This window comes from Hipposideros armiger, unplaced genomic scaffold, assembly GCF_001890085.2.
Source record: "Hipposideros armiger isolate ML-2016 unplaced genomic scaffold, ASM189008v1 scaffold_388, whole genome shotgun sequence".
Taxonomy (NCBI): Eukaryota; Metazoa; Chordata; class Mammalia; order Chiroptera; family Hipposideridae; genus Hipposideros; species Hipposideros armiger.
The window spans coordinates 1,305,599-1,323,474 of record NW_017731738.1 but is presented as its reverse complement, the minus strand read 5'-3'; the positions used below and the strand labels follow the sequence as shown (position 1 = coordinate 1,323,474).

General features: G+C 39.4%; 1 protein-coding gene across 1 annotated transcript in view; it reads right to left on the bottom strand.

Annotated features, from left to right (window-relative positions):
- The window catches only part of MELK (maternal embryonic leucine zipper kinase), a 78,936-nt gene extending 62,294 nt beyond the window's left edge, over nt 1-16,642 (bottom strand). Inside the window, exons 1-6 of the mRNA XM_019663273.1 lie at nt 16,602-16,642; nt 10,675-10,768; nt 9,276-9,361; nt 6,429-6,545; nt 1,828-1,971; nt 879-947 (exon numbers count right to left, since the gene is read on the bottom strand). Of these exons, the coding sequence (XP_019518818.1) occupies nt 879-947; nt 1,828-1,971; nt 6,429-6,545; nt 9,276-9,361; nt 10,675-10,732 (474 nt within the window). The 5' untranslated portion in view covers nt 10,733-10,768; nt 16,602-16,642. The remainder of the gene's footprint in view (nt 1-878; nt 948-1,827; nt 1,972-6,428; nt 6,546-9,275; nt 9,362-10,674; nt 10,769-16,601) is intronic.
- Nucleotides 16,643-17,876: the final 1,234 nt, after the last annotated feature.

Sequence of the window (17,876 nt, the reverse complement as noted above, 5' to 3'; positions counted from 1 at the left end):
TTGAGCATTTGGTTCCCAGACACAAGTCTCCACTAACAACCTCTGAAGGGCCGAAGAAAAAAGAGAGGAAAATCAGAAAGAATCGGCCATTCAGCAGAAGGGGCAAACTCTGCTTCCCTTTGCTCACCTAGCTAATTCCGATTGGAACAGCAAATAATCATGGGACTCTCACAAAGAGCTAAGACAGGTCTGTAATTTCAACCCTCTTAATGAGTATAGACAGCTTATTTTAGAGACTGTGAGTACCATCATTAGAGAGCTCAGGAGGAAGCCTCCAACAGGCAGCCACACAGGAGCTCTGCGGCAGACAGAAGAGGTGGCAAGTTCAAAGTCACCTCAAAGAGAAAGCATGCTGGAGAACGTCAGTACTTAAACTATGGGGTGCAAATGAAGAAAATATATTAACAGCATAGATTTAAAAGCACATATGGACTTTTTCCTTCTTTTATAAGGAAAGGGGACTGTCTCTCAAAATGTAACTGACTTGTTAGTTATAGAGCCATTTGGATAATAAAGAATAGATTAATTCCCAAAACTCGTATCTAAATGAACAAAGGCATCATCTAGTGGCAACATACTCAACTGCAAACACTTAATCAATTCAATATTCATGCTCTGATGGCCTCATGTCACCTCAGCACTGCAAATTCTCTCACAGCATACCCATGGGGTCTTCAGCAAGACCAACCCTGGACCTAAAGCAATGGTTCTCAATCTTGGCTACAGATTAGAATCATCTAGATAACTCGTAAAAGGAATGAAATTTAACGTTCTTCTCAATGATTGTAACTAGGCTCATAAATACTAAGTGGAAGTCAGTGCAAGACTAAGAGGTACATTTACAAAAGAAATAAATACATTTTTATTTCTGCACTTACCTTGGGTTTCGCACAGAGACCAAAGTCAATCAGCTTTAATTTATGATATTCATCGAACAACAAATTTTCCTGGAAAAACAAAGGTATTTTCACAGCTGCATACTGACTTCCTTATAACACATCTCACCTCTAGCCATTTCTAAAAATGACTTAAGGTTATTATATTAAAAAGCCTGGGGACAAAAGAATGAAAATCATTTTAAAAAGAATAAAATAACAAGGAGTATAGAAGGGGAGAAAGGAGGGAGGTTAGTAACTATCCCACTTCCCCTCAAGACACATTAGCATAAACCATTTTCTACTTGGTGCTCTGAGTTTCAACTATAAGCAAACAATGTGTGCTGAAGGCAAGTTTAAACCAAAAGAGTGAGCTCAAATAAAAGGGTTAGGTATAAACAGAGGGAAAGAGATAGTAACACTGCCATATTTTGTCAGGCCAATTTTAGGTCCCTGACCCTGGTACCAAGTAACATTAAAAACCATGTTCACCACCATCCATATTAGTCAGAGCCAGCAGACATTTTTATTCTGTCCTTGAAAAGGAGAGTCTGTCCATTCAGTGAACTATTCCTTTCTGAATGGAATTAAAATTAAAGGAAGAAGGACTTAGGAAAAGAGAATTGAATGGAAAATACTCAATGACAATATACTCGAAGAGAATACTCAAAACTCTTATTTCCTAGAGATAAAATCCTGAGGTTTATATTCCGTGGCTGATTACAAAGACATTTATAATGTCATAAATTGGCAGATAAATAAAATGCCAAAAATAAGTCCATCCTAAAAAATCTACCAGAAGTCAAAATAAAGGAGCAAAAAAACAATGATACATTATGAATGGGGGGGGAGGGGAAGCAAAGCCAAGATATAATAGGTTCTAAACAGAAAGAACCAAGTAACAAGTAAATGATGTTGAACTCTCAGGTGAACACCAAACTATGACACTTACTGGTTTGAGGTCCCTGTGAGCATAGCCCTCGCTGTGCACATAAGCAACCGCAGATACAATCTGACGGAAGACAACTCGGGTCTCCTCCTCGGACAGGCGATCCTGGGAAATTATGTAGTCAAACAGCTCTCCTCCAGAACAATGCTTCAAGAGCAAGAGTCACACAGATATTGTTACTACTTAGAACTCACGTCAGAGAAATTTAAAATTAAAAATCCTACATAACTCAGAGATATTATTAATTCAACTTATAGGCAGGGGAACTGAGTGAGGCATATTTAAAAATACACTCTCAGGATCAAACAACTCAACAATTATTCCAGGAAAGAACAGCTCCCAGTCTCAAGCAGTTTTATTACCAGTAAGTAGAAATAGAACCAACGACCACTGTGACTTTTAAGTTCATTCAGGGTTGTATATTTTTATAGCAAAGTACTAAAGCCCATTTTCATCTTAATGCACGCACATTTAGTGTAATTACCTGAAACAAAAAAACCCAGCAGCATTATTACTTCTCCATCCCAAAGACCAGTGATTTTTGGTGTGTACCAGAAGGAGCTGAGTTCTACAGAGGTTCCTCACAGGCTGAGAATGGGTGCCAGAGCACAAAGCTCTAGGCTTTCTATACCTTCTCCAGAGCAGCTCCACTTTTCTGTAAACTGGGGTTTTCATTTAGGATTTCATTTCATTTTAGCAGAATCAATCAAAATCGCAGATGTATATATGCTTGACCTCACAGTTGCATTTAGGGATTGTTCCTATAGATACAGTCTCGCATCAAAAATGATACATATTCGGGCCGGCCGAGTGGTGCGATGGTTAAGAACTGGCTTGGGACGCCAGAGGGCCCCGGTTCGGATCCCACATATGAGGGCCAGTGACACTGCCCTCCACAGCTAAGATGCTGAACAACAGCTCAACCTGGAGCTGGGCTGCCGTGAGTCGCCGGCGACTGCGTAGGCTGCAGTCCCTGTGGCAGTGGGTTGCCATGGGCTGCCGTATGTAGCCAGCAGCCAGCGTGAGTGGCCAGCAGCCGCCGTGAGCGGCCGTCCAGGGGCCGGCGACTGATCTGCCTCGCCCGGGAAGAGCGCAATGATGGTGCCAACTTGGGCCAGTGAAGCAACGTCCTCCACAACTAGACTGAAGAACAAAATGACAGCAACTTGTCTGTTCCCCTTCCCCCAATTCCCCAGCACTGTTCCCATCCCCCCAATTCCCCAATAAACAAAATTTTTAAAATCTAAAAAAAAAAAAAAAAAGATGCATGTTCAAGATCACTTACTGCAGCAACATCATTTGTAACAACAAAAGACTGGAAACGTCCCAAATGTGCTCACAGTATATAAATTATGGCACAGGTATAAAATGGAATTCTATGCAGCCATAAAAGAAAAAAAAAGGAAGCTCTTTATTAACTGATATGAAACAATCTCCAGTATTAAATGAAAAAAGCAAGGTGTGCAAGAGTAAATACTGATATGGTGACTTGCAAAAAATATGCTGAACAAAAGAAGCCAAACACAAAAGAATACAGACTATATGATTCTATTTATATCAAGTTCTAGGATAGGTAAAACCAATCTATGGCGACAGAACTCAGATCAGTGGTTGCTGAGAAGAGCAGTGTGGGCAAGTGGGGTTACAGGGATTAACATTCAAGGGTCAGGAGAAAGCTTTCTGGTGTGATGGAAATGTTTTACAGCTTGACTGGGGTGGGAAGTACATGGGTGTGTACCTTTTATAAACTGTATACCTGATGCGTGCATTTTATCATACAGAGGGTACCAAAAAAATTATACACATTTTAAGAAAGGAAAAAAACTAAATTAAAATTGTAATACTCCATATATACCGATAACAAAAGATGAATCCAAGTCATGTGTATACATTTTTTTGGCACCCCCAGTATATAAATTATACCTCAATAGTCAATTTTTAAAATGCTATTCAATAAGCTTCTTTTCTACCCAACCACAGAGGGAGGGAGGCACATCAGATGCCATCAGTCATGCGACCTAGATGGCAATGCCTGTGGGCCCATTGCGGGGCTTTTCAAGGTGCAACAGAGCCTTTGAGTTAAAGATGAATGAAGGCTGTCATGATGAATGTTTTCTGAAAGCTTATCATAGAGGATGACTGAAAAAACTACCAGGAGCATAACTACATGTAACGAGCATATAGGTAGCTGCAAATAAATATTCAAGTCCTTAGCTGTGGTGTTTAAAAATTCTTCATTGCCTCAGAGGTGTGGCATGCAACATTTTGGAAGGAAAAATGAAGAACTGTTCAAGAGGATATGAATTGAAGCAAATAATGAGAATAAATTTGTCAATGATCATCTCACAATAAATTATGCAGAAAACACATGTTTGAATACTTTTTAATTGCTAAGCAACTAAAGTCTGTTTTCTTTAAAATAAAGAAAAAAATAAAATGCTATTCAATAAGATTTATATAAAGAAAACAGTCTATATTAGGTAGTCGGAAAAGTCATGACATATTTTTTTCTGGTTTTCGTTGCAAAAATGCATCATGACTTTTCCGACAACTCAATATTTTCAAATAAAGAAAGATAAAATAAGATGAAACAAAAAACATCCAAAATCTCTGTGAATGTACATAGATTGTCTCCAAGCTAAAATGTTAGGTGAGGGGGGAAAAACAAGGTATAGAATATTATATGTGACCATATGTGTGACAAAAACCAATAAGCTACAAACACATATTTTTATATATAAACGATAGATATTTGCATATATATATATATACACACACACATACATGCATATATATAAAATATACGTACTCGTACATAAGTAGATGGAAAATCTACAGGAAACAAGAGAAGTACGTGATTAAATCAGGGGAAAGGGAAATGGATGATTGGAACACAGGAGAGTTTTACTTTTTAAGAGACACTCTCGTATACTATCTATCTATCTATCTATCTATCTATCTATCTATCTATACATTTATTTGGAACACTTCACAAATTTGCGTGTCATCCTTGCACAGAAGCCACACTAATCTTCTCTGTATTGTTCCAATTTTAGTGTATGTGCTGCCAAAGCAAGCACTCTTGTACCTTTTAAATTTTGTCCTAGGTTCATGGAGGTTTTTTGTTGGTTTTATTATCATTATTTTTATTTTTTTAAGTATTTAATTTGGACAAAGGGATCAGCTTTTTTAAAAGGCTTTAAAATCACCACTGTTGACCATGTGGGTGGATTCACAATGTAATGAAGAGAAAATGGTTCTAGGTTGAAAAGTTCCAGCATTATAAACTTTAAAATGTGCTTTTAAAACAAAGCTAATGTGTGAAAATGATGTGCAGTTACAAACTATTTGGCTGAGACTAAGGATAATGAAACAAGAGATGAATGATGCAAGTTCCAAAGACTTTATGTTCCAAGTCAAAAAGGGCAGGTTAAAACATAAAAATTTAATTTGCATAACACATGCATTGAAAGCTACCTATAGGCTGTGGGTTGGTTGAACTGTATCACCCAAAAAATAAGTTCAAATCCTAACACCTGGTAGCAGTAAGCATGACCTTATTTGGAAACAGGTCTTTGTAGATGTAATCAAGTCAAAATGAGGTCATTTTAGATTAGGATAGTCCCTAATCCAATGACTTGTGTCCTCATATGAAAAGGGAAATTTGGATAATTTCAAATTGATTTGAAATAAGAAAACACCATTTGAAGACAGGTAAGATAAGAGATCACCATTTGAAGACAGAGGCAGAGATTGGAGTGGTGCATCTATAAGCCAAGGAACACCAAGGATTGCCAACCACCACCAGAAATTAGGAAAGCGGCACAGAACAGATTCTCCTGAAGGAACCAACCTAGCCCACACCCTGATTTCAGACTTCTAGCCTCCAGAACTGTGAGTCAATAAATGTCTGTTGCTTTAAAATACCAAGTTTGTGATAATTTGTTACAGCGGCCCTAGATTAATACATCACCTGAACTGAAACGAATCTTTCCCCAAGGAACAAATTCTAACATATTTTGTCCACTAAAACACGCTTCCCCATGAGGAGTCTATTACAAAGGGTACATTTACAATCTCCAATTTATTATATGTCATCTCCTTGATCTAAATTGTTACAGACAGAACTCAAATAGGTAAGCCACTTAATATTTATTCTAATCTTCCAGGTGAATCGTACTTTTCTTTTACCTGTTGATAAAGTGAATGGAAATGGTCTAAATGTTTGTGTCCACCTCCAAAATTCATATGTTGAAATCCTAACCCCCAAAAGATGATGGTATTAGGAGGTGGGGCCTTTGCAAAGTGATTAGGACATGAGGGCAGCTCTCATGAATGAATGAGTGCTCTTATGAAAGAGGCTCCAGAGAGACTCCTTGCCCCTTCTACCATGTAAAGACACAGTGAAAAGAAGCCAGTTATGAGCCAGGAAGAGGGCCCTCACCAAACCATGCTGGTGCCTTGGTCTTGGATATCCCAGCCTCCAGGGCTGTGACAAATACATCACACTTGTAAGCTGCCCTGTCTGTGATATTTGTTATAGCAGCCTGAATGGACTGAGACAATGACCAAATACCATTAGGTCTCTCGAACATACTACTAACCTCCAGAACTATGAATATTTTGTTGGCTGTCTCTATAACATGGTAGAGTTGACATATATGCTGATGTCTCAGGTTCTTCAAGGCATCAATCTCCGTTTTGATCCGGGGCAAATCACTCTGTGACAAAACATTGTATTAAATGTACAATAAGCCTATTTGGGAAGCGTTCCAAGCATTAATACCTATAGCCTTAATATTGAGTAGCAAAAGCAATCAACAGCCCCAAAACAAACTGTTCAGCAATACAAAAAAAAATGTAACAAATATATTTGTATGTATATTAAAAAAAAAAAAAGCCTTGAGGGTTTTATGAAAAACAAGTTCAATGTGGGTCAATAGTACAGCATCCAGAAAAATTAAAACAATCTCAGACTCCCTTAGGAGGTTAGCATTCCAAACAAGGAATGACTGAAACACTACTCAGTGTGCATGCCTAAGCTACCACTTTTAGTCTTAGCAATGTCCCTTAGGAAGCATGCTGAACTAAAAATAGATGAATGTAGGTGAAAGGTATGCAGGTATTCACTGTCTCAGTCTTCCAACTTTTCTAGGGGCTTGAAATTTTTCAAATAAGTTGGTTGGGGAGGAGGAGGAGAAACCAAGCTGAAAGCATTTTAAAGTCCATATTAAAGACAGAAATCTAGATATCCATGAAGTAACATGTAAAACTTTATTATAAAAAGGGACTCAATCTAATGATCTTTGGCTTAAGATCCAATTATCTAGGACCATGCGCCCAGAGGTCAGGTCTTGACCAAGAATCAATTGTAACTTTGACTATTCTTATATGACAATTTTTTTTCCTTCCTTTTTTGTAGGGAGTGAGAGTCTGATGACTAAAACTTGGAAGTAATCAAACTATTGTTAAAGACCAGGAAGTAACTAAAATAAGCATAAAAACAACAGAAAATATAAAAACGAGTTTAGAAATAATGAATTAATGAATTTATGTCATCATATTGATGGTTTAGAATAAGTTTTGCATATCAATGTGGTAATACGTTTTGTAATAACAGTACACATTTTGTTTGCTATTTAAGCATTTGTAATGTTCAAGTGGATAAGTCATAGTAAAGTTGTAAGTAAAGTTTAAACTACTGAAGGGAATTAATCAGATTTGTAATCAGTGTTTAAATGCTCAAGAAAATGGTTTTTAGTGCCTTTTATTCGCTTAATAAACATAATACTGAGCACTGATAAACAAAAATATTGAAGGAGAGCCTGAATTATCAGTCAATAGATTAAAAGTAATTTCTGATATAGGTCACTGTGATTTTTGACATATTTTGGAAGGAGTTCTAAAAACTGAGTGGTATTGCTATAACAAAACTCCTTACATTCCTTTGACTTATTTATGTACGTTAATCACCACTTAGATCCTTAAAAATGAAAAATAAAGTAACAACTGATGTTAAACTCTGTCTCATTCCAGCAATGAGACAAGTCAAAAACAAGTCCAATGTATGTATCTATTTAAAAATTCATTTTCAGTACATTATGTTTTTTATGTTTGACAATTATCAACATTGTGCTGTTTTACTCAATTGTATACTACTAGTAACTATGCTAACTCAATCCAGAAGAAAAAAAATAACATTCAGATTTTTGTTCAGAGAAAAAAATGTTTAGTTTTTTTCATTTATCTTCAATAAAACAAACAGCCACAGATACATACTTAGGAACTAGTGAATTCTGAGCAGAAGACCAGAACAAAAATATGGAATCCAAACTATATGAGGGAAGGTATATAGAATTAGATTTTTTTAAAAAAGACCACTCATAGTGAGTATAGTCAGTGGAAAGAGTATATACAAAAGACCCAAAAAGACCATCAGAAGAGACAAGTCTTCCCTTAATATAAAAACAAAAAATTTGGGGCCCGCCGGGTGGCGCGGTGGTTGGGAACTCGCTTGGGGTGCCGGAGGGCCCCGGTTCGGATCCCGTATGTGGGGGCCGGTGGCACTGCCCTCCGCAGCTGGGATGCTGAGCAGCAGCTCAACCTGGAGCTGGGCTGCCGTGAGTCGCCGGCGACGGCGTGGGCTGCGGTCCCTGTGGCAGTGGATTGCCATGGGCTGCCGTGTGTGGCCGGCAGCCAGCGTGAGCGGCCGGCAGCCAGCGTGAGCGGCCAGCAGCCGCAGTGAGCGGCCGTCCAGAGGCCGGCGACTGATCTGCCTCGCCAGGGGGGAGCGCGGTGATGGTGCCGACTTGGGCCGGTGGGGCTGCGTCCTCCGCAGCTGGACTGAGGAGCGGGATGGCAGCGACTTGTCTGTTCCCCTTCCCCCAGCTCCCCAGCACTGTTCCCATCCCCCCAATTCCCCAATAAAAAAAAAATCTTAAAAAAAAAAAAAAATTTATGTACATTATAGCCAAGACCACAAATTGAATGGGCTGCTTTAGGAGGTAATGAGCAGTCAATCCTGGAAGCACTCATTAGAGGAAAAGGGGGCTGATCAGGAAAAGGATTTCATTAGGTAACGTCTAAGGTCACTTTGAATGAAACACTGGGACGTAAGATCTCTCTATACTATGAAATAGATCAACATTGAGTAAGGTGATCATGAGCAAATAAACAAGGGAGACGTTAACACCAAAAAATACCTATAAGACCATGAAACAATGGATCCGATAGGCTTCAAATATGTGCCATTGCCCTGCATTAAAATGAAGGACAAAATAACCCCTTCTCCCAGATTACTTTTAAAAATCATAGAGTTATACATTACTGGCAATTAAAAAAAAAACAAGACAAATATTCTAGTAAGAGTAGCAACTAGAATTTTAGAGCAAATTCGGGTTTTAATTCACAAACCTGATCTATAAATATTTTTTAAATAATTTTAAACTTACCCCTAGTGCACTTTTATCCATGATTTTTATAGCTACCATTTCTCCAGTGAGGATATGGCAGGCAAGTTTGACCTTTGCAAAGCCACCTAGGAGTAGGAAAGTTATGAAGAGATAAGCAAGACTAACCTATATATCAGCCTCAGAGCAAACTCAGGCACAAACAGTATTCATAGTATTTGAGAAGCTCATCATAATCTTTCATAGTCCTCCTAGAAGCTTACTCAAAATTATACAAAGCACCTCTAAGACAGAAGGCTCAGGTACAAACACCTTTCCATATGCTTTTAAGAGGCTCCATCAGATCCATAGTCCTGCAAGTTTGTGGCTCTTTCTTCCTGTTGCTTCCAAAGTGGTAGCCATGACCCTAACCTCTCCTCATCGAATGTCTAACTGAAGTTTTTTACCATAACAGTACATCACACAGGATTCACTCTTTATATTTGCTTTATAATTTGCTTTATAATTAACACTGCAATTAAACTTGTTTTATAATTAGCATTAACTAGAACACAGTGTAAAGTTGCTGAGACAAAAGTCCAATAATATGAAACTTCCATTCAGGTTTAAAACTGTGAAGATAAGCACCTGTGTTTCCAAACTGGATCAAAGGCTGGATAAATGTCTACACTTAGGTCTATCTAAAAGAAATCGCCAACTTAACATTTCTGAAAAGAAGGTCCTGATAGTCCTTTCCATGGTCTTTCCCAACTCAGTAAACAGCAACCCCATTTCGCAGGTGCTCTGGCCAGAAACCCAGGAGCCATCCTTATCCCTTCTCTTTTGTCTCACACCCAATATCCAACTCGTCAACAAACCCCATTGGCTCTTGGGGGGAAAAAGAAATGTACTGACTGGAAATGTTCTGTCTCTTGATCTGAGCAGGGAACATTATGGGTATATATGTATATAAAACTCTATTAAGATGAGTGCTTTTTGCATATTTGACTATGTGTTATTCCTCCATAAATCAAAATACACAAACACATACATATGTATATATGTATGTATGTCTATATAGAGTACCTTCACTACTATCACCCTCACCCAGTCACCAGCATCTCTAGCATCACTCACCTGAGTTACTGCAATAACCTCCTACCATCTCTCTGCTTCTGCCCTTGCCCTCCCCCACCCAATCACAACCAAGTCATAAGAATGACCCTTAAAAACAAAGGTCAGATCACTTCTTGGCTCAAAACTCTCCAATGAGTTTTATTCTAAATAAAATAGCCTACAAGGCCTTCATACTGCTCTCCTCTCTTGCTCCACTTTTCCTTACTAAGTAGGTTGAAAAACTTTAAAACTACATAGATTAGACTAAAGCTTGCGACTGCCCAAATAAGCTACACTCTCAAACAGTTGATCTATCCTCTGCCCCCAAGAAGAAAATAACAATTACCTGTCCCAATAGTTTCATATAATTCATAGTATTTGAGAAGTTCATCATAATCTTTCATAGTCCTCCTAGAAGTTTACTCAAAATTATAAAAAACCTGTAAGACAGAAATAGTATATGATCAAAAAAGGAACTAATGTGAGATTATCACCTCCACTCTTGTAACTGCAAATATAAATATGTTTTAGGCATATAAATGATACTGGAAAAACTGATTAGCCATATAAAATAATACTGGATTCCTATCTCACGCCATACATAAAAATCAATTCCAGATAATATAAAGACTTAAATATGAAAGACAAACCTTTAAAACTTTTAATAGAATATCATAATGATTTTAAGATACGAGAGGACCTTGTAAACAGATACAGAAAGTACTAATTATAAAATACATTAAACATTAAAATTAAGAACTTCTTAATCCAGACATTTAAAACAAAGAAAAAACATAAATGCGAGAAAATATTTGCAACGCTTATAACAATGGACTATTATCCAGAATACATATACTCCAAGACAACAGTATAGAAAACAGCTCAACAGAAAATAAGCAAATGAAATACAAAGGCATTTTGCAAAGAAACACAAATAACCAATAAAAACATGAAAGAATGTTCAATTTCATTAGTTATCAGGGAAATGCAAATTAAGACTCCAATGATACGCAATTTTAAGACACATATGGGATACACAGTACCTTATTACTATGCTTCACAATTTACATGTGTTACATATACACATATATTCTTAAGTATATGTCAAATATATAAAAATTAATGGTAAAAGTTTTAGGTAGATCTTATTTGATTCTGTCTTCCAGAGTTTTAAAATTGAGTAAAATTACAAAAAACCATCAGGATAAGTAAGACCCTATTATGTGTGTTAATCCATAAAGTCACATTCATACCAGCTTTGTCATAGTTACAAAGGATATCCTCTTAGTTGACTTCAACTAGAGTTTAGCAATGTTATCTGGCAGAACTAGTCAGACTATTAACTTGAATTTTCTTTTATTCATTCATTTATTCATACAGATGTATTTACTGAGCACCTATGATGTGCCAGAACTGCGCTTGGCACTAAGGTTATAATGGAGAAGAAAAGAAATGTGGTTCCTGCCCTCACGGATCTTGCATTCTAGTGGAGAAGACAAAAGGTATATCAACAGACAACAAATTAAATAATTACAATTTATAATAAATACTGGAAAAGAAATAAGCAACAGTGGTTAGAATGGGTCACTGAGAAGGTAATATTTAAGCCAAGATCTAATTCAAAGGATGAGAAGTGAGAAAAAGAACATCGGCCTGGCTGGTAATCCGAGTGGGACATTCCTGCCAAAACTTGAACAATGTTTCCAACAGGACCTGGACATGACCATGTAAACAATGTTTCTACATAAAGCTGTTAAAATGATAAGGATCCTTTGACTTACTGCTGCTTTCTCACCAAGGACATCCTCAAGACCATGTCATTCTAAGATGCCCAAATGCGGAAATGCCCCTGCTCTTTGATAGAAGCCATTCCAAAACTGGTCCCTGCTTCGGTCCCTGCTTCCTTAATCCCTCCTTAAAATCACCCAGCATAAGCCCAAATCCTATAAACCCTTTTTAACTCAATCTTAATGAGATACTCTAAGGTCCTAGGGAGTATGGATTCTCTTGTACCAACAAGCTAAAAACACGTAATGTATTTTACTATAGATGTGTTCTTAGTGGTCTTTGGTAGGCCTTAACAGAAGTTGTTAGCCCAAAAGAAAGAGAGAAAGAGCATTCCAGAAAGAGGGAATTTAAGTGCAAAGATCCTAGAGGAAGAAAAAATTGACATGTACTGAATGAAACTGCTTTTAGAGGTACCAGCAAACGGAAATGCAGATTTAGAGCTGGGGCAGTTGGTTAGCCATGTGGGAAAAAAAAGAACATTGTATCTCCTCCATCTCATATCATACACAAAATCAAGTACGGTTGACGTAAAGACTTAAAAAAGGCAAATCTTTAAATGGTAGACAGCTAAGGTCTTACCCATACCAGACCTACAGCTAGAAGTGGCAAGAGGAAGAAGTAGACAGAACAGTTAGAAAAGTAAGAATTAGAGGAATACAGTTTCATGAAATGCAATAAGGAAGAAAAAAGTAAAACTAGTAAAAGACAGTTTATGTAGATTTCTAAATAATTTTTTTTAAAGTACCCACATATAGGTTAAGTCCTAGGACTTGAGTTTAGGTGCTACAAAGTGGAGCTCTCTTTACAGGTAGACATGGGGTGAAAGGTGAACCTATACAGAAATGGTTTCCCTAAGGCCTCCTCTTCCCAGAGGTGAATGTGGTAGGATAAAACTTAGGATTTCAACTTTGGGAAGAGATGGCCCCACACCTCCTTAGATAGCCAAGCAGGAATCAGAGAGGGAAATGGAGGTCACCGAGTCAGGCACAAAGAATCTCTCATCTGGTCCAGCATAGCACACGAGGGGTTTGAGGCCAGCTAGTGATGCACTCCTCCTTTGCCTGGCTCCCTGTGTACAAATCTCCAGTGACCTAGCAGTGGGCTGGCTATGGCTGCACAGGGTTCAGGATGCCAGACCCCATTCTTTCTAACACTTCTAAAGGTTAAGTGAGTACATGCATAGCCAACTGAGACTTAGGAAGCAAAGTTCCACCTGGAAAGGCAGAGCTCATATGTTGTGATCACTGCCTCTCAGAAGTGGAAACCTGGTGCTAGTGCTCATTTCTAGGGCCAGATAGTCTCCCTTCGAGCCCCCTGATGGCTCTGGGATTGACAGGTGGCCAGCACCATGTTCACTACCTTCAAGTTCTCTATTCTTCATCCCGTCTCATCCAGAGCTGAGTGACCGGCATGTTACTAAACCTTAATAATGGTCATGACTTTGGAAGACCTAGAGTGTGAGTTCAACCTCACGAGTACGGTGAGTTTATAAAGGAAAAGACAGAGTAATAGGGGAGGTCCTTACTACAGTGAGGATGAGTCATCTTCTTAAATTGAGGTGGAGAAAAAAATGGAAGGAAATTATCAAAAGCCAAAGAGCCACAAAGGATATTTGTTTTTTTAATATCCTTTTAAAATGCCTGAAGCACTCTGATTCCATGAATCACTGTACTTGGAGATAAAAGGTAAATTGTTATCACCAAGTAAAAAGCCTTCAAAAATGTTGTCAGTGGACAGAACGCTAGAGCAGAAGCTTTAGAAGGAAAAAACATCAAAACTCACGAAACGTATCAGCTTAAAAAACCTGGTTTTCGTCCCAACATCAAAGCTGAAAACAGCAAGAAAGATAAAAATCGTGGGCAAAAGACATTCTGATCCAATAAACAATATCAGCCACTTCCTAGGAAGAGATAGCAATGAACCAACGTAATAAGCAGGTTGAACTTCTAATCTAGCTAAACCTTCATGAGTGGGGTAGGCAAACAGAAGCAGCACAGTCAGGGCCCAGTGCTGACGGAAAGTTGGTGATATAAAATGAAACATTTCTGCTTCCACTGGAGTGGCAAAACTTACTTCAGGCAAGGAGACACCACAGAGGACAGATCTATTCTCACCGGACACCTAAAGCACAGGATGCGAAATATCCTTAAGAGCGGTACTAATTCAGAACTCTTTGAAAGGGCATTTGTCAGCGGTGCATATGTGGGAATGACGCAGAACCACACCCAAAAAAACAGGAATCGCAGGACTAAGAAATTTCAAAACAGGCAATAACAACACAAGGCCAAGAAATCTTTGGCATCCTGATGAGGGAAAAGAAAAAGAGCAGACGATTGGAAATAAGGGAATGCCAGGCTGTAACTTTGTTTGCGAAGCTGCCTGCTATAAAAGTGGGCTACCGGGTTCATTCGAGAGCACAGCCCCAACTAACCTAGTATTGGGGCATTCAGAACACAGGGGCTAAAGAGGAAACACAAAGAGACATTTCAAAGTTTAAAAACCAGGAGATGGCAAGAGACAAACCGAAAGAAGTAGGCCTTAGGAAACACGTGTCTGAATTCCACACAAGGGCTGGGCTATTTCAACTTGCCACGCTCAGAGAAAGAAAGAAATTTGTTATGATGTTGGAATTCACTTCCCAAGATGAGAAATATACCAGTATCATAATTAACTTCTTGACCAATTTCTCCAAAATGGTTTTTGGAGACCAGGTCACGGCCGCTGGTCAAGTAGCAAAGCTCTACTTGCACCAATGTAAGACTGAACCATGCATCTTCTCTTTTTCTTCCTTCCATTTTACTTACCCCCTTCCCTCAAATTGCACTATGTCTTTAGGTAATACCAATGTATGCCTAAATTATATCTATCAAATCCAGGGAACATCGTTTTTGTTACTGTATAAGAAAACAGGTGTTTATACTGCAAACTATAATGAGAGATTTTACTTGGTTTTTAAATTGTGTGGATGTGGAGCTGACTCAAAATATTAAGTGCCCTGTTTGTCCTCTGGAGTTTGGGAACGCAGGACACAGGAAAGACTTGTGATTGGAGTAACCCAACTTTGTTACTGCTAACGGAGGTATATGATCAAAAGTTAATATGGAAAGCAGCACCTCGACTGTAGATAATGAAGAAGAAAACTAGACTCCAGTCAGACACCTACATGTCCTTCTGAGTGTGACTAAATAGAATTGGGGGCATATATAATTGGGGTCTTGAACTTCTCTGAGGAAACGAGGAATTGCCCAGATAATGGGAGGAGATTTATCATTCAATTTTATAGGATAGCAACAAATTGGGGGCATTTTCTTACTAACACAGCATTATTTAGGCTATGTTATTACCTGCTGTGTAATACATGTCCCTTACCTAGCAAGCTTGGTAAGACATTGATGCTGAGGGTATTTCAAATGAGAAGTAGAATACACAATAGCTTATAATGTGGCCGTGTAATACATTTCAGTAACATCCTGGCCTGCTCCCTTGCAAAGGCTTCTGGGAGCACCAGCAAAGAGGCATTCATTCCTAACTAAAGGCGTTAAGGAACTGATCTGCCCATCTCATTTGTCCACAGCAGATACACAGGAAGGGTAGAGCCACTGGTGAAACAAGCCCATGAAAGCGCAGTAAGAGCGTTTCTCATTTCTCCCACACATCATGAAAAACAAACAAAAATACGAACAAAAAAGTTAGGAACACTGGCCTCTAAGCAAAACTCCAGGCACCTCTGATACTCCCCGACTTCCACCTTCCTCCATTCCACTACCAGAGAAACTACCAAAGGTGAAGCTCAATAAAAATTACTCATCCTGGGCGCTAGGGGCCTGATCGCTCTCGTGAAACGCCGTCCTTTGGGAGTGCCCCTTTTTCCCACAGGTTTCTTGGTGGGAGCTGCACCCTTTACTGCTACAGCATTCGCTGTATAATGCCCTTTTAGCGTGAGCCTCTTAAGTCACTACTTTAGGAAAATGAAGGGCGAGGAAGGAGTTGGACTCTGAAAAGGGGGTGATAACACATTTCCTTCTTTATTGAACGGCCCCAGTAAACTGAACAGAAGTAACTCGAAACCCTTCTTTGAACGTTCGTGGAGACAAAGTCATGGACACGGGGAATGGCAATTCAGTTCTGTCGTAGCCCCCTTGGTGGCATACGCTTTGCCTGCACACCTAGACATTATCGATAACCCTGGGGTAAGTGCGATCATTATCCCCACTTACAGAGGAAAAAACTAAGGGGTTGGAAAGGCTAAATATCTCATCCCAGGAACAGGGCCCCTAAGGTGGGGCTCCAATGAAATCCTCAGCTTCCAGTGAGCCGGGAGCAAACTGGGATCGCGCCGCCGCTCCCCCAGGCCGCGCCCTGCCCGGACCTCACCTACAGCGGGTGACACTGACCTGAGGGGCGGAGAGCCGGGCAGGGCGCGGCGGGGCAGAGGGACGGAGGTGCCCACCTGGTCCGAGGTGAAGCGGTGCGTGCGGACAGTACCTGGGAGCCTGCTCCAGCCTGCGGTTCAAGCGGCTTCCTCCCGCCAAGGGAATCAAACCTCCCGGGCCGGAAGAGGCGGGGCGCGGCGGGGGCGCGCGCGCCGGGTGTCCGTGAAACGGGGGCGCGCGGCCGCCCTGGGACCGGAAGCGTGAAGGGCTTGCAAGGGAGTGGGGTGGCCCGGTGGCCCCTTGGGCTGTGAGGGGTGATTTAAGGCCTTGGTCCTCAAACTGGGGTACACATCTCCCGGAGGGCATGTTGAGATTCTTCAGGTAGCGTAGACGAAGTTTCCACATAATTCAACTTTCTTAACCTTGTTTCCTAAAATTGATCTGCAGAGAAGTCACTAGTAGTCACGATTCTCATTTTCGTCCTCCCCTCTGAATCTTACTAAAATGCGTTGCCATGAGGAGTAAACACCCCCAGAGACCAAATCGTCCATTAGATAATTCAAGGTATCATAAACACCAACCCAGCATCATAATTACAGTCTTTCTAATGCATTTTACTGTTTGTCATTATGTGATTCCATGCTGTATAAATTAAATGGCAATGATAACTTGGTCCAGGAGAAAAAAATTAAAATTATAGCCACAGGAAAGAAAAATACGAAGTATAAATTTATATATGCATTTTTATATGTATTTTTTAAATAAGCTTTTTTAGAACAGTTTTAGGTTCACAACAAATTTGAGGGGAAGGTACAGAGATTCCCCCTAAACGCTCTGTCCCCAACACATGCATATTCTCCCCTAATATTAATATCCCCCATCAGAGTGGTACATATGTTACAACTAATGAACCTACATTGACATATTATCCCCCAAAAACCGTGGTTTACATTAGAGTTCCCTCTTGGTGTTGTACATTTGATGGGTTTAGACAAATGGATAATGGCGTGTGTCTACCATTATAGTATCATAGAGGGTAGTTTCTCTGCTCTAAAAATTCTCTGCTCTGCCTAGCTGTGAAGCACAATAGTGTATATAGTATATTTCTTTGCAATGAAGTACAATGGGGTGCTGGATAAAAGATTATTGAGCAAAAAAAATTAAGATAACATCCTGTGGAATGGAAATATTGGGTTGTCGGAAAAGTCATGACGTATTTTGTCTATGTTTTTCAAAGGTCATTTATTTACATAAAGAACAAAGATCAATCAATGATATAGTGCCCCTTTTGTTCGATAACCTTTTGCCATCTTTCAGTGAGCTTCATAATTCCTCGTTCATAGAAGGACCTGTCTTTATTTGTGAAAAACTGAACAAGGTGCTGATT